The 24,775-nt window shown below is 46.3% G+C and overlaps 2 protein-coding genes across 3 annotated transcripts in view; both read right to left on the bottom strand.

Moving 5' to 3' along the window:
* PDZK1 (PDZ domain containing 1) overlaps nucleotides 1-23,914 on the bottom strand; it is a 36,651-nt gene extending 12,737 nt beyond the window's left edge. Inside the window, 3 exon segments of one of the 2 annotated variants that reach the window (NM_001132834.1) lie at nucleotides 2,822-3,071; nucleotides 4,161-4,372; nucleotides 23,622-23,914. In NM_001132834.1, the coding sequence (NP_001126306.1) occupies nucleotides 2,822-3,071; nucleotides 4,161-4,370 (460 nt within the window). In that variant the 5' untranslated portion in view covers nucleotides 4,371-4,372; nucleotides 23,622-23,914. 2 annotated transcript variants of the gene reach the window in all.
* LOC100447686 (neuroblastoma breakpoint family member 12) overlaps nucleotides 1-24,775 on the bottom strand; it is a 2,265,351-nt gene that overhangs the window by 198,848 nt on the left and 2,041,728 nt on the right.

Below are 24,775 nucleotides of genomic sequence, written 5' to 3'. Positions count from 1 at the left end.
CAGTGGAGGCCTGAAACTTTAAGATAGTATACCGAACCCTGTATGTTTTTTCCTGTGCTTACATACCTACGATAGAGTTTAACTTATAAATTAGGCACAGTAAGAGATTAACAATAACGGAGCTAATCTTAGCAACCTCAGCATACAGTATTTTTTCTTTCCTTATTAAACCGAGAACTTTTCATTTAATAGAAGCACTTTACAGCCTTTTTTTTAAAAAAACAGATGGAGTCTCGTTCTGTCACGTAGGCTGGAATTCAGGGCTGCAATCTTGGCTCACAGCAACCTCTGCCTCCCCGGTTCAAGCGATTCTCCTGCCTCAGCCTCTCGAGTAGCTGGGACTACAGGCACCTGCCACCGCGCCTGGCTAATTTTTGTATTTTTAGTAGAGATGGGGTTTTGCCATGTTGGCCAGGCTTGTCTTGAACTCCTGACCTCAGGTAATCCATTCGCCTCGCACTCTCAAAGTGCTAGGATTACAGACATGAGCCACTGCGCCCGGCCACTTTACAGCTTCTCTTTGTCATATCTGAACTGCCAGCATCACTATCATTGCATTTTTGGCTTTTTTTTTTTTTTTTTTTTTTTTTTTTTTGAGACGGAGTCTCGCTCTGTCGCCCAGGCTGGAGTGCAGTGGCGCAATCTGAGCTCACTGCAACCTCCGCCTCCCGGGTTCACACCATTCTCCTGCCTCAGCCTCCTGAATAGCTGGGACTACAGGCGCCCACCACCACGCCCGTCTAATTTTTTGCATTTTTAGTAGAGACAGGGTTTCACCGTGTTAGCCAGGATAGTCTCAATCTCCTGACCTCGTGATCCACCCGCCTCAGCCTCCCAAAGTGCTGGGATTACAGGTGTGAGCCACTGCGCCCGGCCTGAGCTATTATTTTTTATTGATACATAACATTTGTACATATTTTAGGGTATGTGTCATATTTTGATACCAAGAGCATATTTAGGACATCCATCCTTGAACATTTATCATTTCTTTGTGTTGAGAATATTTCATATCTTCTTACAGCTATTTTGAAATGTACAATACATTGTTGTTAACTATAGTCACCCCACTGTGCTATCAAACATTAGAACTTATTCCTTCTCTCTGTGTGTTTGTACCCATTAACCTAGCTTTCTTCATCCCCACCCTACCCCACACACACACCCTTCCCAGCCGCTGGTATCTCTCATTCTACTCTACCTCCATGAGATTCACCTTTTTTAGCTCCCACATATGAGAACATGTGATATTTTTCTTTCTGTGCTGGGCCATTATTAAGCAAAATAAGGATTATTTGAACACAGTACTTTAATACCGTGACAGTTGACCTGGTAACTGAGTAGTAAGTAGTAAGACTAACAGGCAGGTAAGCACATACCACGTGGACATGCTAGACAAACAGGATTCACGTCCAAGACGGGGCAGGACAGCACAAATTCATTACACTACTCATAATGGTTCACAATGCAAAAATTATGTATGGAATTTTCCATTTAATATTTTCAGACCACAGTTGCCTGCAGGTAAGGTAACTGAAGCTATGGAAGGCCAAACAGGATAAGGGGGGACTCTTGTATTTCAACCTAGGCAAGGGATCGCTTGCTAATGACTACATAAATCACTTGTAAGGAATGACAGTAACTTAAACTCTGCTTCCTTAAACACTCAGCATTTCTCCTGCTACCTTGTTATATATTTGTCATGAAGAGACCATTTTCCTCATAAAGCTAACCTAAACCATTCACCGTGTGCATTAGCACACGAGCCAGATGAGTAGAATCTGAATTATGATTTTCTTTTTTTTTTTTTTTTACCACTTTACTGATAATAGGCTTCTAAGACGTGCCAAGCTTCCTTTGACTACGCACACCACTATGTTTAATAACTGACAAACCTGAGAAATACCGCTTATCGTGAATTTACATCTCTTGGTACAGGTTAAATAAGCCTTAGAAACCATTTTAAATTTACCACTAGTCTGTTGCTGTATCACTTGCTAAATCATGACCTACCACCAGTGCTTCTCCAGCCCCAGAAAGAACATAGGCAGAGGCAGCGTTCAAGAAGGAACTGACCAGCTAACACAGCTCCTCTGGTTCCAACCAGTACCCCAGAGCTACAGTCAACTGAACACAGGTTAGTCTGCACCTCTGAAATTCTAGAAATAGAAGTTCTAGTGCTTCCTGATGGTCAGGTTTTCTCAAATCACTATGTACCTCTTAGCCAGAACTCAAAGATGCACCTCAGAACAGGTGGGGCTGAGCCACAGCTGAGGATACTATCAAAATGTTACAGGAGGGTGGAGATTTTTGTAGTATTCTCAGCAAAGGTAACAGTGCCTGGCACATCAGTAGGTGCTCAAGAATTTGTTGAATAAATGAATGACTATCTGGGCACTCAGATAAAAAAAAGATACCAATCTTACTCAAAAGTAGCTATTTTGAAGAACCTCATTTTTCTTGCCTTTTATTCCTTATTCTCCCCTTCATTTTCACCCTAAGAGGGCTAGAAGCATCAACCCTCTGACCCCCTGACCTCAAAGAGTCCTCAAGTGTCAGCCTGACAAACACTCAGGGACAGAAGTGCCCAGTGCCCCCCACCCCCACTGCTGTCCAATGTCCCTCCCCCATTGCACAACTGTGCAAGGCAAGGGAAAGGGCAGGGAGGGAGCGAGAGAGGGAGGGAGGAAAGCTGTTGCAAGCTATCTATAGCAACTGAAAAGTCAGTCAAAGAAGAAAAGTCATTAACCAGTAGCATCTTTGTTCTGGAAGCCTGTTGTCTGTGCTCTGCCCCGCCTCCCCCTGCTCCCCAAAAAATTCTCACCTTGGACAGTTTTCAGAGAGAAGCCATAGCTGCCTCCCTCCTTTACAAGATAGCAGAGCCGGGGCTGGGTCCAAGTTTGCACACCTCCATTCATCACAGGGGAAAGTGTATTATCACTCAAACCTTGCTCCTTCTGACGTTGACCCAACTCTTTCAAGTCCACCCGTGTTTTCACTGCTTTCTCATAGGAATCCCCATCCAGAACTAGTAAAGTCACCGAATTCCCACTCTTTCTGACCAGATCCACAACCTAGGAGCGAAGAAGAAAAAGATAACTTTAATAACCCTCTGTCAACTGCCAGAGGGAAATGCTGACCATCTGGCTCAATATCTGGCCCTGGAGATCCTGTTAGTTGACCCTTGACACCCAAGTAGAAGCAGGTAGTTCCTCAGCCACCTCCATCCCTGCCCTCCCGAGATCCAGGTGCAGATTAGGCTGAGCTTCTGGCACTGCTGGAATATAGAGTGTGGTCCAACCCCAGCCCAGAGGGTTCTTGCAAGACTGGTCCTTTCTAGAGAGGAGCGCTGCCCTAGATTGTAACCATTCCTCCTGTGTGCATGGGGACAGCACAGTGTAAGGAAAAGAACATGCTTTTGGAGTCAGGCAGAATAGGGTAAGGCCAGACTCTCCCATATATGCTCTGCAGGAACATGTTAGCAAGCTAAGATATCTGTACTTAGCTTCCTAATCTGTGAGATTGTAACATACACCTCATGAGGTCATGATGAGGACTTAACAAGATAATGAATATAAAATTGCTGGCCAGGCGTGGTGGCTTATGCCTGTAATCCCTGCACTTTGGGAGGCCAAGGCAGGCGGATCACGCGGTCAGGAGATCGAGACCATCCTGGCTAACACGGTGAAACCCCATCTCTACTAAAAATACAAAAAAAAAAAAAATTAGCTGGGTGTGGTGGCGGGCACCTGTAGTCCCAGCTACTTGGGAGGCTGAGGCAGGAGAATGGCATGAACCCGGGAGGTGGAGCTTGCAGTGAACCGAGATCGCACCACTGCACTCCAGCCTGGGTGAAAGAGTGAAACTCCACCTCAAAAAAAAAAAAAAAAAAAAAAAAATTGCCAGCACCATTTTTGGTATATAGTGAATATGCAATTCATGTTAGACCTGATGCTATTCCAATCCAAGAGTAATGTGTACAGTTCTTGGTTCCTCATAGGGGACTTGATTGGCCAACACAAGGTACAGCAATAAAGGTGTCCTGCCTTGCCAGTGGCAGCCAGGAAAGAACCAAACTCTACCAACCCCCAAAATTATAATCAGCAGAGAAGATGTGGGGGCTGAAGAGATCCTGGAAGAAAAGCCCCAAATGTCTCATTCACCTGCATATGTTCTTCTTTGTCCACAAAGACATCATTGATCCTAAGAACTCTGTCTCCATCCTGAAGGCCAGCCTTCTCTGCTGGGCTACCCTTCTCAACCACCCGGACGAGGTGGCCCTCAGTGTCCTTCTCAATTCGCAGGAAGAAGCCATAGTTTTGCCCTTCTTGCTTGGACAGTTTACATTCTCGGGGGTTGAAGGTGGAGGTCATTTCTGTGATGAAAAAAAAATTAATAAATCCACGGAAAAGATAATCTAATTGGAGTGAGAACCCCATCCTCCATCTCCTATAATTCTGTTCTTCCAATCACCAAATCTAGACTGCTTGAGTAGTAATGCTGGGGGCACAGGAGGACACCTTCCAGAACTTGCTAATGATCTCCAAATCTGTTTCCCCAAGGACAACCTTTTTACTAGAGTTTCAGACCCACATATTTTACTGAGTACTGGACACAGATGCTTCCATTTCAATATCTCCAACCAAACTCCTCTTTGTCCTCTGACCTAAAGAAATTAAGTCCAAATACATGACCCCAAAAATGTATGACAAGCCCACTCTCATTCAAACATTTGAAGAGCTTTTCAAGTTCAAGGAATCGAGGCTAAATCTGTAGAAAAGATGGACCCATACCTTGCCTCTCCTATTGGGGAACATAATTACATTCCTATAACCACACGTGGTGAGTGTCATGCTGGGGAAGAATGCAGTGATAAGGGGGAAAATAACAAAGGGTCTTGGGAATAGGGAGTGGGATGGGAAGAATTAAGAACACTTCCTAAGGAATGACACTTCCAAGAACTGAAGGATTAGCAGAAGCTTGGTGAGGTAGGACAGGACAAGGAAAAGCTTAAACCATTAAAAAAGGCAGGCGCGGTGGCTCACCTCTGTAATCCCAGCACTTTGGGAGGCCGAGGTGGGCAGATCACAAGGTCAGGAGTTTGAGACCAGCCTGGCCAATACGGTGAAACCCCAGATCTACTAAAATTACAAAAATTAGCCAGGCGTGGTGGCAGCCACCTGTAGTCCCAGCTATTCGGGAGGCTGAGGCAGGATAATTGCTTTAACCTGGGAGGTGGAGATTTCAGTGAGCCGAGATCACACCGCTGCACTCCAGCCTGGGCAACAGAGTGAGACTCTGTCTCAAAAAAAAAGGACACCAGGCCTTGGAGCTTGTCCAATATGTTGGAGATGCACTAGAAAAGGTTGTTCTGGCCCCTGAAGTCTCTAGGCACAGCAGAGCAGAGATGCTCGATAGAAAAGGGATTCCAGTGGCTAGGTTGGGGCTCTCCCTCCCAGACGCTTTGTCACCCAGGCTGGAGTGCAGTGGTGCAATCGCAGCTCACTGCAGCCTCGAACTCCTGGGCTTAGGCGATCCTCCCACCTCAGCCTCCTGAATAGCTGGAGCTACAGGCACATACCACTATGTCCTGCTAACTAATTTTTTTAGAGACAGTGTCTTGCTTTGTTGCCCAGGCTGGTCTCAAACTCCTGGGCTCAAGTGATCTTCATGCTTCAGGCTCCCAAAGTGCTGGATTACGGACATGAGCCCCCATGCCTGGCCTGAAACAGCTTCTATTTCCATTCATCCTGCCTCTCCTGTTGCCCCATTGCAGGGGCAAGGTCCTGAGCCATAGGAGGAAGACAGGATAAGTGTAAAACCGACAGCTAGTGCTCCGGCACCCAGTTATTATTAAGGGTAAGACTTCTGCCAGTGCCCCTGATACCTGCTGGCTGAAAGCTTTTTCTTTTATAGGAGAATAAGAATGGGGGCCAGAACAGCAAGAGGCTGATACAGAAGGCAGAAGGCTCACAACAGAGCACTGGAGTCTGCTCTTCACACCACCTGCAAGGCAAGCCCTCAAGTTCCTCTCGTCACATTTCCCTACCTGCAAATCAGAATAAACCACCTATCCCTTCCCTCCTGGAGGGACAAGAACGGATGACCATACAGGATATGGGGGAGGGTGGAGAATAGGCCACAAAGTGCTCCAGGCACCCTAGAAGCCATGGCATGGTGATTGAAGATAGCCATCCCTGACCTTCATGCCCACAGAGACGTACAGTACAAATCAGACAGAGAGCCCCCAGCTGCCCAATACCAGGCCTCTCATGCAGTCTCCGCAAACTCTGAAGCCCATGCCGCCAGTGGCACGAGTGACTAAGTAGCGAAGAAAGAAACAAACAAATAGACTCCCCGTTGAGGATTAAGGCAAGAAAACAGCAAAGCCACTCACCAGTGGTCAACACCAGCACCTTGGGAGAGCTAGGCAGCTCTGCCTTATCAAAAGCCATGACCAGCTATCAGGAAAACACTGCTCTGGGACGAAAGGAGAAAATATGGCATCACCAGAGTTGAGTCACATTCAGGCACCTGTTTGTGGCCCATTCCAGCTCTCTCACCTTTCACTCCTCTTTCTGCTGATCCCAACCTGCGAGCATCAGTTCAGTTTCAGCCTGAGTTCACATCTATGTCCAAGCTCACCTGTAGATCCCTACACCTTTCCATTTCATAGGGCCAAAAGACCCCAAAAGGAAAAAAATCAGAAAAGAAAGACGAGATCTCAATGTACTTTACTGGGAGGACCAGACAATAATTACATAAATGAATAGGATCATTTCAGATAATGATATTTGCTGTGAAGAAAATAAAACAGAATGTCAAACAAAACATGCAAAGCCCTCTTAAAGTTGGGGGTAATTATTGGAGAACCTCATTCAAATCCTACAAAATTTAAAATATGTCCTTATAATCAGAATAAGGCCAACAGATACTATGTTTTCATCAAGAGATGAGGCTGTTTGTGATCAGCATATGAATGCTCATTTCTAAGGCACTCACACCCAAGACTCAGCAATCTCACGCCCTGCAGTGTCAACCACAAACTCTTTATCTCTTTGCTTGTAGGCCAAGGATAGAAAGTGAAACTTCCTCACTAGGAGAACCAGCCCTGTGTTTGGAGAGAGGGGAAGAGGCAAAGGTTTTCCTATGTCTCTCTGGAAACCTGTGAGCCTGACATACAAAGAAACACAAATCACTCTTTCTTGGCAGAATCTCAAGTTGACTTTTTTGTTTGAAGTTTTCAAACAGCCAGATGGTAATTGCTCAGATCTGCACCTACGGCTTTGAAGGCTCAAGCATTCAAGGTCAGTTTCTTTTTTGTCTGGTTGAAGCCAGAAAATTAGAGCCACTTTATACCAATAATGAAATGCTACCATACTGGTGGGGAAACAGCTACTGCTGTAAGCCCCCAACTGCCTTCTGCCACTGTGTACTCCCCACCACACAGCCATTAGTGGATTAATGCTCTGTCCATCCATCTGCATGTACCCAGGCCAAACTGATTAAATATTTAACACCCCCAGCTGCACCAATGGGGAAAGCAGACCTAAACCTCAAAAGCCTGGTCTTACATGGGAACCTAAAACTATTTGTTTCCTTTGCCATCTTGCAGAAAGATGATTCATCTAGGAGCCAAGGGAGCTGGGCTCTGGTCTACCTCCAGGCCTTGTTCTGTCTAGTCCACATCCTGGTGTTACTCTGTCCCCTAATTGAGAGCTGGGGTATGTCTCTTTCATAAGACTCTGTCATTGCTCCATGATAAGGATGCCTGGGACTCTGGAACACAGGGCCTAATTAGGAAGGATCTTTGTATTTAAGGATACTCTTTCCTACTTCTTTAACCCCACCTCATTTTCTGCCTCCTGAGTAAATCTAGAGATCAGACCCCTCTGGTGGATAGACACAGAAGAAGCGAAGGCCTATGGATTTCTAGAATATCATTAGCAGCAATCATCTGAAGTTGGAGTCCATTAAATCCAGCAGGCTTTGTTCCCCAGTTCAAACAGCCAAAATACATGGTGGTACACACCTTTAGTCCCCGCTATTCGGGAGGCTTACGTGGGAGGATGGCTTGAACCTGGAGGCAGAGGTTGCTGTGAGCCGAGATCGCACCACTGCACTCCAGCCTGGGCAACAGAATGAGACCCCGTCTCAAAAAAAGAAAAAAAAACTGGAGATGAAAGAAAGCTATAACCATTCCTGAGCTCGGGGGGGAAAAATCAATAGTTGACAACAAAGTTGTTTATCTGTGGGAAAGAGAACAAAGTGTTGGCTGGCAGACAGGAACCGCTCAGGGGTGAGAGCCAATGAGATTTTTTTTTCACCAATTTTATTGATGAAAAAGCTAATTATACCATTAAACTTTGCTTTTTCCCAAAATGATTAGACTGTTGCTGCCAGGAAAGAGAATCATGTGGCTGTGGTCAAGAAGAAACATGAAATACCCTGCAGAAGTTAGGAAGGCTTGGGAATGACCATGAAAACAAGGGTGGTATGACCTCTGGATCTGGCAGAGTAGAAAGAACTAAAGCCACTGGTCTGTTTTCCATAGGAAAGAAATAGCTGGTGGGACCTAGGGGACTTCTTCCAAGCCCAAGGCAGGCCAAGGACTCTCAGGCCCCAGACGGCCATCAACAGGATTGATATATGAGATCCTCAGCACCACCCTCACCAACTCCTCTGCACAGAAGGCTGGAAGTCTGAGCTGGGAGCTGTTCCTGAGTGCTCTTTGTGTAACTCCTATGAGCTTCCAGGTGTTATTTTGAAAAGGAATTCTGGGCCTGGCATGGTGGCTCACGCCTGTAATCCCAGCACTTTGGGAGGCCAAGGTGGGTGGATCACCTGAGGTCAGGAGTTAGAGACCAGCCTGGCAAACATGGTGAAACCCCGTCTCTACTAAAAATACAAAAATTAGCCAGGTATGGTGGTGCACACCTGTAATCCCAACTACTCGGGAGGCTAGGGCAGGGGAATCGCTTGAATCTGGGAGGCAGAGGTTTCAGTGAGCCAAAATCGTGCCAGTGCACTCCAGCCTGGATGACAGAGTGAGACTCCGTCTCAAAAAAAAAAAAAAAAAAAAAGGAAGAAAGAAAGAAAGAAAAAGAATTCTGGGCTGGGCGCAGTGGCTCACGCCTGTAATTCCAGCACTAGAACTTGGGGAGGGAAGCTACTAGAGACCAGACAAAACACGGGCCGGGGTAAGTAAATTCTTCTTCCGAAGAAGGAAAATAAATGGCAACTCCTTGAGGAGTGAAGTCAGCAGAATGACAAGATCTTCCTTCATCTCCTCAGTCCTAGTTGTCCACCCATGCCCAAAGGCTCCAGCTATCTCATCTGAGTGAGCAGAAGAATTTAGTTGAAATCGTGTAACTCTGTAGACCGTGTCAGGTGATGCTAGCAATAATAAATCATGTCATTTGAAAACTCTCTATGGCACATTATCTCATTTAATGCTCGCAATCACCTTACAAGTTTGATTCTCAATCCTAGCTGCCCCTCAGAATCACCTGTAGAGATTTAGAAAAATCGATGCTTAGGCCCCACCTCAGGTCTAAAGCAGACCTAAAGACCTAAACCAGAGCAAAGGAACTAGAGCTTAAAAATCACCCTAGGTGCCGGGCGCTGTGGCTCACGCCTGTAATCCCAGCACTTTGGGAGGCCGAGGCAGGCAGATCACTAAGTCAGGAGATCGAGACCATCCTGGCTAACACCGTGAAACCCTGTCTCTACTAAAAATACAAAAAAATTAGCCGGACGTGGTGGCGGGTGCCTGTGGTCCCAGCTACTCAGGAGGCTGAGGCAGGAGAATGGCGTGAATCTGGGAGGTGGAGCTTGTAGTGAGCTGAGATCAGGCCACTGAACTCCAGCCTGGGTGACAGAGCGAAACTCCATCAAAAAAAAAAAAAAGTCACCCTAGGCTGCCTCAACTCCTCCTGTCTCCCCTCAGCCTCAGGACAACTCCCTCCCTCATGGGTCACAGAGGAATGTCGACATTGAATGAACTAATCACAGCCACCCTGGGCTCACCTTTATCCAACTTGACAGGCCAAAGTGGCAGCCTGATTAGGAGAAGCCCTTGGTCACACCGTGCAGTCCTCGGGATCCTGTGTGCCCACAATCAGTGCCCCAGCCAGCAAGATAGGAGTGTGTCGCAACCTGCGATCTGTTCCTTGTGCCTCCCTCCGCAAGTTCTAGTTCTGAGTCGAGTGAGCATAGAACCAAGCACATAAAACAACCTTTCACTGTTCTCATGGTCTCTTTATGCTATTAATTAAGTCCAGGGGATTGCTCCCCACCTCCCAAACCTAAACACCTTAAAAGCTGAGGCCATTCCTCATCCTCTTCCAACCCTATGGGCAGAATCCACTCAGGACTGAGGCCCTACCAGTCATCCTGTGAACCCTGGAGGATGAGTGATGGCTGCCAGATTTACTCCACAGTTCTTTGCTCCCTACCAATCCCTTCCCTTTCCCAAACAATTAGCTTCTTCAATTAGCATGCTGGGGCAGGTGAAATCTGTTGGGGATCATGAACATAGTTCCTTCTATTTTCCATTTCAGCATCAAAAAGACATACTACCCAAACCTGATTTCATTTGTTCATGCCACAGGCATCTGCCCCTCACTTATATGCAAAACACTCTCAAGTGGTTGAAAGGATAAAGTTATACATCACCCCTATTCTCAAGAGACTTTATAGTTGAATAGAGTTAAGAAAAAGTTTTAGAACAAAAATAACTGGCCAGGTGCAGTGGCTCACACCTGTAATCCCAGCACTTTGGGAGGCCGAGGAGGGTGGATCATGAGGTCAAGAGATCTAGACCATCCTGGCCAACATGGTGAAACCCTGTCTCTACTAAAAATACAAAAATTAGCCAGGTGTGGTGGTGCATGCCTGTAGTCCCAGCTACTTAGGAGGCTGAGGCAGGAGAATTGCTTGAACCTGGGAGGTGGAGGTTACAGTGTGCTGAGATCGCGCCACTACACTCCAGCCTGGGGACAGAGCAAGACTCTGTCTAAAAAAAAAAAAGAAAGAAAGAAAGATATCATTGTGAGCAGAGCAGAGTATAAGTGAGGTAAGACCTACAATATGAAACAAATTAAGGAAACCTTCAAAAATTAGGCAGGACTTGATTTAAGCCTTAACAACAGATGGATGACATTTCAACAAGTGCAGAAGGACGAGACCATTTTAGACACAGAACAATGTGGACACCGTGTTATGAAAGTGGGAAAGTTTGCCAGGTGCAGTGGCTCACACCTATAATCCCAACACCTTGGGAGGCAGAGGCAGAGGTGGGCAGATCACTTGAGGTCAGGAGTTCAAGACCAGCCTGGCCAACATGGTGAAACCCTGCCTCTGCCAAAAAATACAAAAATTAGCCAGGCGTGTAATAGAAGACCTTCTGTGGTCTTCTATTACAGCAGCTCTAGCACCTTCTGAGGAATGCTGCCCACCCAGGCTGTGTGTTTGAAAGGGAATGTGTCAAAGGAAACTAATTCATGCTTTGGTGACTGGCAGAAATGTGATGCCATAAAAAAATAGCACCTGTAGTCTCAGCTATTGAGGAGGCTGAGGCAGGAGAATCACTTCAACCCAGGAAGCGGAGGTTGCAGTGAGCCGAGACAGTGCACTGAACTCCAGCCTGGGTGACAGAGTGAGACACTGTCGAAAGAGAGAAAGAGGAGAGCGAGAGAGAGAGAAAGAGGAGAGCGAGAGAGAGAGAAAGAGGAGAGCAAGAGAGAGAGAAAGAAAGAGGGAAAGCTTGGGTGTGGTCAAGGAAGAGCTAAAACCCAATGTGGTTGAAGGACAGCCAACAGAAGGGAAATCATGGGTGACAAATTAGACTATAAAGGCCTTTAATATCAGCCCAAGGGATCTGGCCTTAGCTCGGTGGAAAGGGGCACCACTCAAGGCTTTTAAGCAGAGGAATAACAGGATCAGAGTTGGGTTCCAAGAAGGGCAGGTAGGCTGGATTCAAGCAAAGACACACTGCAGAGAGGCCAGGTAAGAGGCTGTTGTCAAAATCCTACTCCCACATGATAAAGGGCCTGACCCACATAGCAGTCGTCAGAATAGAATGAAGGTGACAGAGGTGGAGGAACTACAGAGAGGACTAAGTGACATTGTAGTAACTCTTCAGCCTTGTTCCCTCAGATTTCTCCATGCAGAGATGATCTCAGACAGAACAGCTGTGACAACACAGATGTCCAAAACACTTCTTTATACTCATCATGACAAGTGTCCAGGAGGAACAACAGCTGTGCAGCACCCAGTGTCAGGGCCCACAGGCTCCTGCCACTCTTCCTAATGACGGCTTACTCCCCTGGCATGTAGTTATTTTGTTCTGGTCTCACTGTCATGAGGAAAGATCCCCTGTCGCAGAGTGGCAAATGCACAGTTAAGTCTTCTGAGGCCACAGCTCAATTTGAACACAACTGTGATTTGGGCTCCTCTTAGTCCAGGGGTTGCAAGGACACTCTAGTTCTGTAGCCACTCACTTATTCTGCCTGCTTCTCTGCAAGGGCCAGCTGTATACTTTCCCTGAACTGATAACCTTGGCTCAGTATTTTCTACTAACCAGCCTGGATACCTTTCTCTATTATAGACTGATTTTTGCCCCCAACTTCCAATTCATACATTGAAGCCCTAATCCCCAATGTGACTGTACTTGGAGACAGGAACTTTAAAGAAGTAACGAAGGTTAAATGAGGTCATAAGTGTGGGACCCTAATTCAACAGAACTGATGCCCTTATGAAAAGAGGAAGAGACATCAGAGATGCACTTGCACAGAGAATAAAGCCATGTGAGGACACAGGGAGAAGACAGGAGAGGGGCCTCTGAGGACCCAAACCTGTTGACACCTTGGACTTCCAGCCTCTAGAACTGTGAGAAAATAAATGTTATTTAAGCCACACCTTCTGTGGTCTTCTATTACAGCAGCTCTAGCACCTTCTGAGGAATGCTGCCCACCCAGGCTGTGTGTTTGAAAGGGAATGTGTCAAAGGAAACTAATTCATGCTTTGGTGACTTGCAGAAATGTGATGCCATTAAAAGATGGTGTAGTCATGAGGAATGAGATGGCAATGTCTGTTTGAGGTAGGTTTCAATTAGAGGACTTGATGGAACATCACCTAGAGCTCAGGAGATGCTAGACTAGAGTCCAGGTTTGGGACCATCTGCACAGCAGCACTGCATGAAGCCCATCAATGAGATTACGAAAGGAGGGGAGCCAAGGATAAAGCCTTGTGCAATACCTGTATCTAAGTGATAGGAAAATGAAATAAAAAGGAGGCCGGACATGGTGGCTCATACCTGTAATTCCAGTACTTTGGGAGGCCGAGGCGGGTAGATCATTTGAGGTCAGGAGTTCAAGACCAGCCTGGCCAACTGGTGAAGCCCCGTCTCTTCTAAAAATACAAGAATTAGCCGGGCATGGAGGCACGCGCCTGTAAGCCCAGGTACTCGGGAGGCTGAGGCAGGAGAATCGCTTGAACCCAGGAGGCAATGGTTGCGGTGAGCCGAGATTACACCACTGCACTCTAGTCTGGGCAACAGAGTGAGTGAGACAGAAAGGAAGGAAGGAAGGAGGGAGGGAGGGAGGGAGGAAGGGAGAGAAAGAGAGAAAAGAAAGAAGAAGCAAAAAGGAATAATCAGAAAACAAAATGCCAAAATTTCAGTGTCATCAAAACTAAAAGAAGAATTTTAAGATGGGATAGTTAACAATGCCAAATAATGCTAAGAGGTAGAGAGAATGAAAACAGAAAATGCCACTGACATTCAGAAAATGGAAGTCTGGGCCTGATAAGACACTAAGAAGCAAGTGGATACCAAGTAACAGAAGCAACAAATATTGATATTTTATTTTTTGAGACAGAGTCTCGCTCTGTCACCCAGGCTGGAGTGCAGTGGTGTGATCTCAGCTCACTGCAACCTCTGCCTCCCAGATTCAAGCAAGTCTCCTGCTCAGCCTCTTGAGTAGTTGGGATTACAGGCACCCGCCACCATACCCAGCTAATTTTTTCTTTTTTTTTAGTAGAGACGGGATTTCACCATGTTGGTCAGGCTGGTCTCAAACTCCTGACCTTGTGGTCTGCCCGCCTCGGCCTCCCAAAGTGCTGGGATTACAGGCATGAGCCACTGCACTCAGCCTGGATGTTTTTATTTTTAACATTAAGGAAATGATCAGCATGTTTCTGTATCAAGAGATGATATGGAGAACATGGAAACTGGGGTTAGCCTTGGTGAGAGGAAATACCTCTTCTCCAGGGGCAAGAGAGAAGTAAAAAAATATATGATAAAGAAGAAAACAAGGTCACTTACCTCAGCGTCAATCTCTCCTACGAAGTAGCTTGACAAAAATCAGGAACTTGGAGAATATGGAGCAAAAGTACCACAGAAAAATAGTCTCTAGGGTCAAACAGGTAAATCAGCGAAGGTGGCCAAGAGGGGACGGAGGAAAAGCTGCTGCTTTTCATGAGAAGACAACTGCCTAAGGAAGAGGAGGCCAGCATGCCACCTTTCAATTTTCAAGAGACTCTGGAAATCTAGATTTACATAAAATGTCCCCATTTTAAAAAACTGACAGCTATTTCAAACTTAAAAGAAATTCTATGTAAACCAAAAGAGAATGGAGCCCCCGAGCTGGCGGTGAACTAAGACAGTGAACTAATGGCCACAGCATTAGTTCATTACAAAGAGTCAATGAATTGAATTAAAATGTCTAAGAAACAACTTAGGTTAAAAAATATATATATATATAATAAACTTGCAGCAGCATGGGTTCCCATGGATTTTTCTTACAGTAATATACATCAAGAATAGAAAAGGAAAGTGGTAACTTTTACCCTAAGTTGGGGCTAACATGTTTTTAAAACATAAGGGTAGGCCAGGCGCAGTGGCTCACACCTATAATCCCAGCACTTTGGGAGGCCGAGACGGGTGAATTACTTGAGGTCAGGAGTTCGAGACCAGCTTGGCCAACATGGTGAAACCTCATCTCTACTAAAAACACAAAAAACATTAGCCAGGTGTGGTGGCAGGCACCTATAACCCCATATACTCCGGAAGCTGAAGCAGGAGAATTGCTTGAACCCGGGAGGTGGAAGTTGCAGTGAGCCAAGATTGCACCACTGCACTCCAGCCTGGGTGACAGAATGAGACTCTGCCTCAAAAAATAAAAAATAAAGGCCAGGTGCAGTGGCTCACGCCTGTAATCCCAGCACTTTTGGAGGCCGAGGCAGGCGGATCACCTGAGGTCAGGAGTTTGAGGCCAGCGTGGCCAACTTGGCGAAACCCTGTCTCTACTAAAAATACAAAAATTAGCCAGGCTTGGTGGTGGGCATCTGTAATCCCAGCTACTCAAGAGTCTGAGGCAGAAGAATCGCTTGAACCCAGGAGGCAAAGGTGGCAGTGAGCTCAGATCGCGCCATTACACTCCAGCCTGGGCAACAAGTGAAACTCTGTCTCAAATTTAAAAAAAAAATAAAATAAATTTTAAAATTAGCTGGGCGTGGTGGTGCGTGCCTGTAATCCCAGCTACTCAGGAGGCTGAGGCGCAGGAATCGCTTGAACCCGGGAGGCGAAGGTTGCAGTGAGCCAAGATTGTACCGCTCACTCCAGCCTGGGCGACACAGCAAGACTCCATCTCAAACTAACAAGCCCGTAAGGGTAGGATGTGAAGATTTCTAGATTTACAAGGAGCACAGAGCTGGAATGTCAGACTGTGGGGCCAACATGAATTGGCAGATAAGAGGAGCTAGGAGTTTGGGATTGGGAAGATGAAATGTTTCAGGGACTAGCTTAGCAGCATGAGTTGGGAGGAAAGAAGAAGGGACTGTGGAAGCAGTTTCAAAAGTTAGTGGGTTGACACAGGAGAAGTCATCTGAAAAGATCTTTAGAGCAGAATAGTTCCCCATGATGCAATTCTAAAGGAGCCAGATGTGTATACAAAAGGGAATCTGTATTTTTGTTTCCATCTTCCCCCAGGATCGATTCTGAGTAAGGTAGAGTAGAAAGAGCAAGGGTTTTAGAGCCAAACCTAGTTTTTAATCCTGGCTTCACCACTTGTTAACTGTGAGAACATGGGTGAGTTCCTTAATTTTGAGCTGAAGATACAAGTACCCCTAGAATAGGAAGCACATGTGGATGCCGTGAAGATGACTCACAGTAGAGCATGCAAGGCCTCTCAGCACAGTTTCTGGAGCATAGAAGTCCACTCCATCCAAGTTACTCTTTCCTGTCCTCTGATGAAAGGCCTGATGCAATGGGAATCCCATTTTCTGTGAGAACATTTGAAATTTTTCCTGATTTTCTTTTTGCAGCAGACAAGAAGAAATTACAGACTAAGAATGGGCAGGCACCTCAATGATCAGGCAAGGGATTCTCTACCCACTCAGTCCAGATCACTTCTGCAAAGCTAATTTTAGCTGCTGAAAAGTCAGGGCTGGAGATTTTGTTCCCCATGAAAGAAAGCTCAAATAATAAACTCTGGACTCCAAAGTATCCTGTAAGTCTAAAAGCCAGGGAATTACAAAATAGAACCAAATGCTGTGTATCAAGGAGGTAAAAGAGTCCAGGGAGCTTTAACAGAATTTCAAGACTAAGCTGGCCAGAGAGTTCCACCGCCTGGAGTGGATGAGCTCTAACAGAAGTGAACATAGGGACCCAAGGAACAGACAGCGATGGAGAAGATGGAGTGAGTGAAGCATTACCTTAGCTACAGATACCTGGCCCAGAGAGGGACCTTCATAGCCAAGGAGTAGCTAGCGAATAGGCTCACTCACCAGACAGCATCTCTGAAATGCCAAAAAATCAAAGAGAGGGCATGGGATAAACAGCATTCTGCTTGGAGGGAGAAAGACAGAAGGGGGCTGTCACCAGCGATGGCCAGATGCAATGAAATACCAACAGGAAAGAAAGAGCCCAGGTACTGTCATCTCTGCTCATCTTCCAAGGTCTGGGACTTAGAAGTGGCAGGATTATTCCATAAATATAGTCATCTACACCTGAACCCACCATCACCTTATCTAATAGTAACTAGGAATCAATTATGCAGTCAGTATCACATCACGAAGAAAACAGAGCCTCTCCCCACAAGGCACTTACATAACCAACACTCAATCCATGAAAACACTAAACACTAAAAACTTAGCAGGGGCCGGGTGCGGTGGCTCACACCTGTAATCCCAGCACTTTGGGAGGCCGAGACAGGCGGATCACCTGAGGTCAGGAGTTTGAGACCAGCCTGACCAATATGGTGAAACCCCATCTCTACTAAAAATACAAAAATTAGCTGGGCATGGTGGCACGCGCCTGTAGTCCCAGCTACTCAGGAGGCTGAGACAGGAGAATTGCTTGAACCCAGGAGGTGGAGGCTGCAGTGAGCCAAGATCACCCCACTGCACTCCAGCCTGGGCAACAGAGCGAGACTCCGTCTCAAAAAAAAACAAAAAAGCACTTGCCAGGACTGCTGGTGAGAAATGTTTAACCCTAGTTACTTTGACTGTGGAAGGGTATCTGATTGTATAATCTAGTATGAAACCATAGAGTAAGTTATTTCTGTTTCGTTGAGGCATAAGGAAAAGAAAGGGCAGGATCTCTCCGGCAACATTCAACCTAGACATTATTTGCTTTCCACTGAACTCCATGCTTGCCTATAAAACACTCTGAACTTTAGCAAGAAAAAAGCCACATTCTCAGGACGCTTGACCACAGTGCATACTTTGAGGAATGCTGTTCTTGCAGCACTTGCGTGTGTCTGTGTAACAAGAAAGAAGAAAACAAACCCACTAGACTTTTGTTAGGAAAATACAGTTGGTGGAGACTGTGCGACGTTAAGCCAGCAACTATAGGCAGGCTGAGAATTCCCTACAGGCATCAGCCCTGACTCCAAGGCTTCATGCCTCACACCAGCCATGGCTGGCCTCCTTCAGAGCCTGCCACAGAGCCTTGGCACATGCTGTTCCTTCCAACAGCATAAGCAAAAAAATCCTGCTGTATCTGAGCTGCTACTGACAGATGTCTCTAGCAAGGAAGAGATAAAGACAACTCAATTTCACCCTTCTTCAAATATATTTTACCTAGAACAGATCCTATATTTTTATGCAGATCATATTTAAGGCTGCCTGGCTTTCTCCTCTGAAAAGCAAGGCATATGGAAATTCAAATACTCAAGTATATTTACTTTAAAGAATTAATATCAAAAATAGAAGGAGAAGCAGGGCTCTAAAATATGTATTTGCTTAGTGTACTTTCCCATTGTGATAGTTACTGTTTGGTCTTAGCCAGGGATAAATTTCAAATGTGAGAAATCAATGAAATCCATTCCATTGAGAATTATCTGGAGAAGAGTGATCACAGACCCACTGAGTAGTTTCTATTTCTCATTTATGATCAAGAATGGAATCTACTTATCCCAAAGTTCATTTGGCCTGCTGATACTAAGTACCTTCCCTACCTCCAGCCACCATAAACAATACTTTGTCCTATATGACAAGACTCTGGGCTGGAGTTCAAGGCCTTTCACAGTTTGATTGCTTATCTAAGAGTTCTATGAGTTGGGAGAGGGATAGAGCCAATATTTTGTGGAAACAGAGGCACCCACAGAGAGAGGACACCCTCATGCTGCTGATAGAACTAGTACCTGAAGACAGCTCAACCGTCCTGAGTGTCAGCTGAGACAAGTGTTTTCCCCAAATTGACATTTAGTGTTACATGACTTTTTGAACTTGCATTTCTACCCCCCTCATTTTTTTTTGGTATGTTTAAACTACTACAAGAGTCCTGCCTCAAGACAAACTTTCTGACCCTGGTTTTATTATACTACAATCTCAAAAAAAAAAAAAAATCATTCAATAAAAAGAAGTTCGGCCGGGCGCAGTGGCTCACGCCTGTAATCCCAGCACTTTGGGAGGCCGAGGCGGGCAGATCACGAGGTCAGGAGATCAAGACCATCCTGGCTAACATGGTGAAACCCCATCTCTACTAAAAATACAAAAAATTAGCTGGGTGTGGTGGCGGACGCCTGTAGTCCAAGCTACTCGGGAGGCTGAGGCAGGAGAATGGCGTGAACCCAAGAGGCGGAGCTTGCAGTGAGCTGAGATCGTGCCACTGCACTCCAGCCTGGGCAACAGAGCAAGACTCCATCAAAAAAAAAAAAAAAAGAAGTTCAAGCTTCTTGCTCAGGCACTGAGGCTCAGCATAATCCAGCCCTACCTCAGGCCCCCAGCTCCTCAGCAAGCCCCAACTGGTCTATGCATGGTCACCCACAGGAGCCTGCCCTTTGCTCATGCCCCATGCTCTGCCTGGAATCCCTTCCCCACTTCTGACTACTTACTCACAGTGAGTGCTAAGTAGACATTTTTTCCTAGTGAATGAATTTAAGACCTACCATTTTCAAGGCTCAGTTCAAATTTTAGATTATATACGAATCCTTCCAGGACCACCACAGTCTGAAGGTATCATTTCATCTTCTGAATTTCAGTTATCGCTCATATACTTAACAAGTTCTATGTAATACCCACTGCGAGGCAGGTATCAGCGTTCAACCCAGAATAGCTACCGTCCTGCCCTGAAAGAGCCCGGAGTCCAGTGGGGAGAGTTACGAAGTTTAACTGCTGAACAATGGTGTGGGTGCTGGAATATTTAAATACAAAAGCTTTCTTATTGTTATATATATTTATTGAGCTCCCTACTAGGATTAGGAACCAGCCTAGGTACTTTTTATGGGTTCTGATTCAATCCTGATGGGCCATTTTACAAGCAAAAAGAAAAGAGACTCTGAAAAGTTCACTTGGTTTCCCCTGACTATTTGGATAAGCAGAGTCTGGATGCAAACCCAGTTGAGTCTGGATTCCTTCCACCATCTACCCTGCCTCCCAGGCCTGAGGTGTAGAATGTATTCTGGAAATACAAGTAGTCAGACTAGGAAGAGGAAGTCATCCCAGGCAGAAGGAACAGCAGGAGATGCATTCCCAGAATGGTGAATAGTTCAGAAAGATCAGAGCACAGTTATATGTTGAAAAAAAGAAGTAGGTTAGACTGTGAGCACTGGACTTAGTACAGTAGACTATAGAGGAGCTTCAGGGTCCATGTCGTGTGTCCCCAGCAAGATAAGCTTTTTTTTTTTTTTTTTTTTTTTTTTTGCTGGGGGGCTGGAATCTTGCTCTTGTGGTCCAGGCTAGAGTGCAGTGGTGCGATCTCGGCTCACTGCAACCTCCGCCACCTGGATTCAAGCAATTCTTCTGCCTCAGCCTCCTGAGAAGCCGGGATTGCAGGCACCCGCCACCACGCCTGGCTACTTTTTGTATTTTTAGTAGAGATGGGGTTTCACTATGATGGCCAGGCTGGTCTCAAACTCCTGACCTCAAGTGATCCACCCTCCTCAGCCTCCCAAAGTGCTGGGATTACAGGCGTGAGCCATCGTCCCCAGCCAAGATAAGCTTTCTTAAGAGCAGGCACCACAGCCTCTTTCTGTATTCTCACACCATCAAGTATGTATTCAATACAACTGGTGGAAAGTCCACAGGCTTTTCTGGATCATTTAGTTTCACGTCCCCATTGGGACCCCATGGTTCTACGCAGCTTTATGAATGCTGACTATCTGTGCCTCCAACCAGGCTTGGCACCTCAGAAACCAGTGACCACCTCAGACCAAGAGCAAACCTTCTCTAGTTGCCACTAAGTGGGCTAGGGCTATCTTTTCTACTTATCAAACTCCTGCCATTCCCTGGGGGTCATGTAATAGCATTCCGGGGGTCTTGTAATAGCAAAGCTGTCTGAAGATTATCTCAATAGCACTTAAGATGTGCTAGACACTATTTGCATTCATTTAACTCTCATAACTTCCGGAACTATGTTCTAATATGCCCATTTGACTGATGAGGAAATAGAAGCTTAGAGAGTCTGATCTAGAGTGCAGGTTTCCAATCCCAGTGCTCATTTTCTTAATCACTTAGCCATGATACCCATCAGGCAAAGAGATTAAGGAAATCTGGGCAGTCCCTCATGAAGGACCAAAAAAAGAAGTTGCTGAGATCTTGAGGAAAACACATCTAGCTCTGGCTTGCCACTCTCATCGCATCCGTATGCAACGAATGCAAGAATCATTTCACTAAGAAGTGACCAGAGAAACCCATTCCCATATGATTAGACCCTGGACTTCAGATGCCCTGAGAGAGGATTGGAGTCCTTCAACCTCCTTTCCTGAGGAACACCTCATCAAAGCCATCGCCATCTGCATCTATTCTTCTAGCTCCTTCCCTGCCACACTAATTCCATTTATGCAAATATGTTCTATGCCAGGTAGTGCTCAAGGGGCTGGTAATACAGCAAGTAACACAAATGACAAGATCCCTGCAGTCTTGAAGCTTAACATCTGGCAAAGGTGACAAGTAAAAGAGATGATTTTTTTTTTCTCGAGATGGAGTCTCACTCTGTCACCCAGGCTGGGGTGTAATGGCACACTCTTGGCTCACTGCAACCTCCACCTCCCAGGTTCAAGCAATTCTCCTGCCTCAGCCTCCCAAGTAGCTGATACTACAGACAGGCAGTACCACGCCCGGCTAATTTTTGTATTTTTAGTAGAGATGGGGTTTCACCATGTTGGCCAGGCTGGTCTTGAACTCCTGACCTCAGGTGATCCACCCGCCTCAGCCTCCCAAAGTGCTGGGATTACAGATGTGAGCCACTGCACCCAGCCCAAATGAGATGATTTCTGATGGTACACGCTATGAATGATAGAGATACTGGTGGCATGGAGCTGGGAGGCTGATTTAGAAAGTCCTTCCTGGGAGGTGACATTTTAATTCATACCCCAATGACAAGGAGCTACCCTTCAAGGCTCCAGGATCTACCTTATACTTGGCCAACTGAAAAAGACATTAATGATGATCTGGTCTCAACTTCTTATTTGTAAGTGAGCAAATAGAGGCTCAACGAGATTAAAAGACTAGGACAAGTTTTCCCAAGTGACTGCAATTTGTTTCTCCTTACTATTCTACAGAGACTTTTGATATACACATTTGAAATCTAGGCATCTTATATCTTGTTTTTAACACATTCATGGTTTTTTGTTTTTTAGACAGGATCTCACTCTGTCACCCAGGCTGGAGTGCAGTGATGCAATCATGGCTCACTGTAGCTTCGACCCCCTGGGCTCGAGCAACCCTTCCATTTCAGCCTCCCAAGTAGCTGACACCACAGACACATGCCACCACACAGGATTAATTTATTATTATTTTTTGTAGAGACAGGGGTCTCACTTCATTGCCCAGTCTGGTCTCGAACTCCTGGCCTCAAGTGAACCTCCCCCTTGGGCCTCCCAAGGTGCTGGGATTACAGGCATGAGCCACCATGCCGGACCACACATTTGTACTTATAATTTTATTTTCATATTGGGGAAAAGATGATAGGCCTTCACTTGATCAATAATTAAATTGAGGCTTCAGTTGGCTAAGTAGTTTGTCTAATGGCCTGTCACTAGCAACTGAATCAAAACTCTGATGATTTGCATTCCAGTCCTATGTTCTTTCCCCTGGGGAAGAAGTAGCTGCCTAGCCAGTGGTCTATGAATATAAGATATCATTACCAGCAACTTCACACCCTATGGTGCAGAGAACATACAAAAGTCAAAGATAAGCACAAGTTACTATCATAACACAGAAATTCAAAGACCCTGAGTAATTTGCTGCAGACTTCAGATGATTGGACAATCATGGCCTGAGGCAGTCCCTGCTACCCCCTCTTGCCTTCTGGATACAAGACTGAAAGCTGCCCTGGTGACACATTGCAGAGATTTTAGTAAATAAAGAAGAATGTGTTTCTCAGAGCCAACCCCCAAATCTTCATAGCTGGATCCAACCCAGACCGGGAGTCTTCATAGTGAGTGAACCCTTAGGTAAGTGTCATATTTAAGTCTCATGACTTTTCTGCTTAAGAAATAAACTACTAATGGTTCCCAAACCTACCTGCACTGATCAGAATGATTCTGGGAGAGTTTTCAAATAAAGATCTTTCAATTCACACAAGGCCTGGAGACTTAGAAATGCCAAAGGTGAGAGCCTGGGGAATGTATGTTTTAAAATTCAGCCAGCCTGGAAGTCCACTGGTTTTTCTCATGTCTTAGTGCTGCAATGTGATACAGAGAGGAAACATGCCTGCTTTTATTATCTAGTGGACAAGCTAAGTTAGGCTGCATCCTTTAAAGGCTGCTTCCAGAAGAGTCTTCTCTGCTACCCAAGGCCCCTGTACCAGTAGGAAGATCCTGGGCGTATCCGCCTGGTTACCTGTGAAGTCTGTTGTCTCACTCCCTTTGGCTGCACATCAAACCCCCATACAACCCAGGGAAAGCTTTTTCTGAGATCGGTTTACCAATTTCTTTGTGAAGCAGACCCTAGCCTGCAGAGGTGAGGGGCATCTCCAGCAGAAAGAATCTCAGAGTGTGGATCCTCTCTCACCCCCAACCACTGCCAAAGGGGCCTGGCTCCCTCCCCATGGAACTCTTCTCTGTCCTAGACAGCCAGCTACTGGCTTGGAAAAAGAAAAAGGGAAAAGGAAAAGAAAGAAGGTAGTTCAGGCCCCGGTGGCCAGCACCCTCAAGGAGGACATGAGCAGTTCTTACCTGGAGATGGAAGAGGAGCCGCTCTGTTCGTTCGCTCAGGAATTCTGTCTCTGCAGGTGAGCACTAGGCTTGCAACTCACTGGACTTTGAACAAAGATTGATTTAAAAGCTAATGTATTTAACAGGGACATGTGGTCTGAATTCAAGTGACCTCTGTCCTGCTTCCTGCCAGGTGGCTGGGCCCTGAGCTGGAAAACCTGACAAACCTCAGCAAACCAAAAGCTCTGGCCCACCTGCCTGGCCCTGCGGGGAGGCCGCTGCTCGCCAGCCACTCCCAGAGAACAAGGAGCGGAGAGGGGGCGAAGGACAGCCAGGGAGGAGGTGCCTCCGCTTTCCTTGGTACTCTCCCTTTGGCAGATGCCTTGGTCACACCCAATGAACCCCCAATCCTGTTAGGATCCTCCAGTCCCCTATCCCGGGGTCAGGGCCAAGGCTCATACAGGAGCATCCTCAATCACTGAGGCCTCCCCAAGGAGCAGTAGCCTGTAAAACTCCCACCCAGGAGGCCAGTAAGCCCCAGGAAATGTGGCCAAGCGCTCAGGGCACCCATCCTGCTTCCCTCTGCCCTGGATTCTCACTTGTGTGCTCCCTAGGAGTTTAGCAAGCAAAGCCCTTGCTCTTATGTCCCAGGCTTCCTTCTTCTTATCCACTCACTCCCCTCTCTTTTTTTCTTTTCTTTCTCACCTGACGGTGCTCTTTCTATTCTCCAGCCTAGCGATAATTGTCTTCCCCTTCACACACTCAGAGCCTCTCGGGCAAGCCCAGCAGGGTAGGTGGAAGGCATTTTTACAAACCCCTCCATCCTGCTGCCTTGCTGCCCAAGCAGTAGGCTGGTGCCCGTGTGCTCAGCCCCTAGCCCCAGCCACGATTAGCAGCTGATCCCTATCAGCAGCACCCACACAGACAATTCTAGCACTGGCCTTCTCACTGACCTGAATCCTCAGCCTACAATGCAAATCAGGGCAAGAGATTGCTCCCGGCACTGAGGCAAAGCAAACCACAGGCCGAGGACTGGGTGACCTCACCCCTCTTCCACCCACACTGGAAGAGCCATTTGTCTTTGCTGGGCCTTGGCTTGGCCCCCAACAAAGACATGACCTGAGACCGTGGATAAACGGTTTAAAATGACAAACACTGAGCAGCTTCCCCATACC

This window comes from Pongo abelii, chromosome 1 (assembly GCF_028885655.2).
Source record: "Pongo abelii isolate AG06213 chromosome 1, NHGRI_mPonAbe1-v2.0_pri, whole genome shotgun sequence".
In the NCBI taxonomy this organism is placed as follows: domain Eukaryota; kingdom Metazoa; phylum Chordata; class Mammalia; order Primates; family Hominidae; genus Pongo; species Pongo abelii.
Note: the sequence above shows the minus strand (reverse complement) of the source record. Positions and strands in the feature narration are given on the sequence as shown.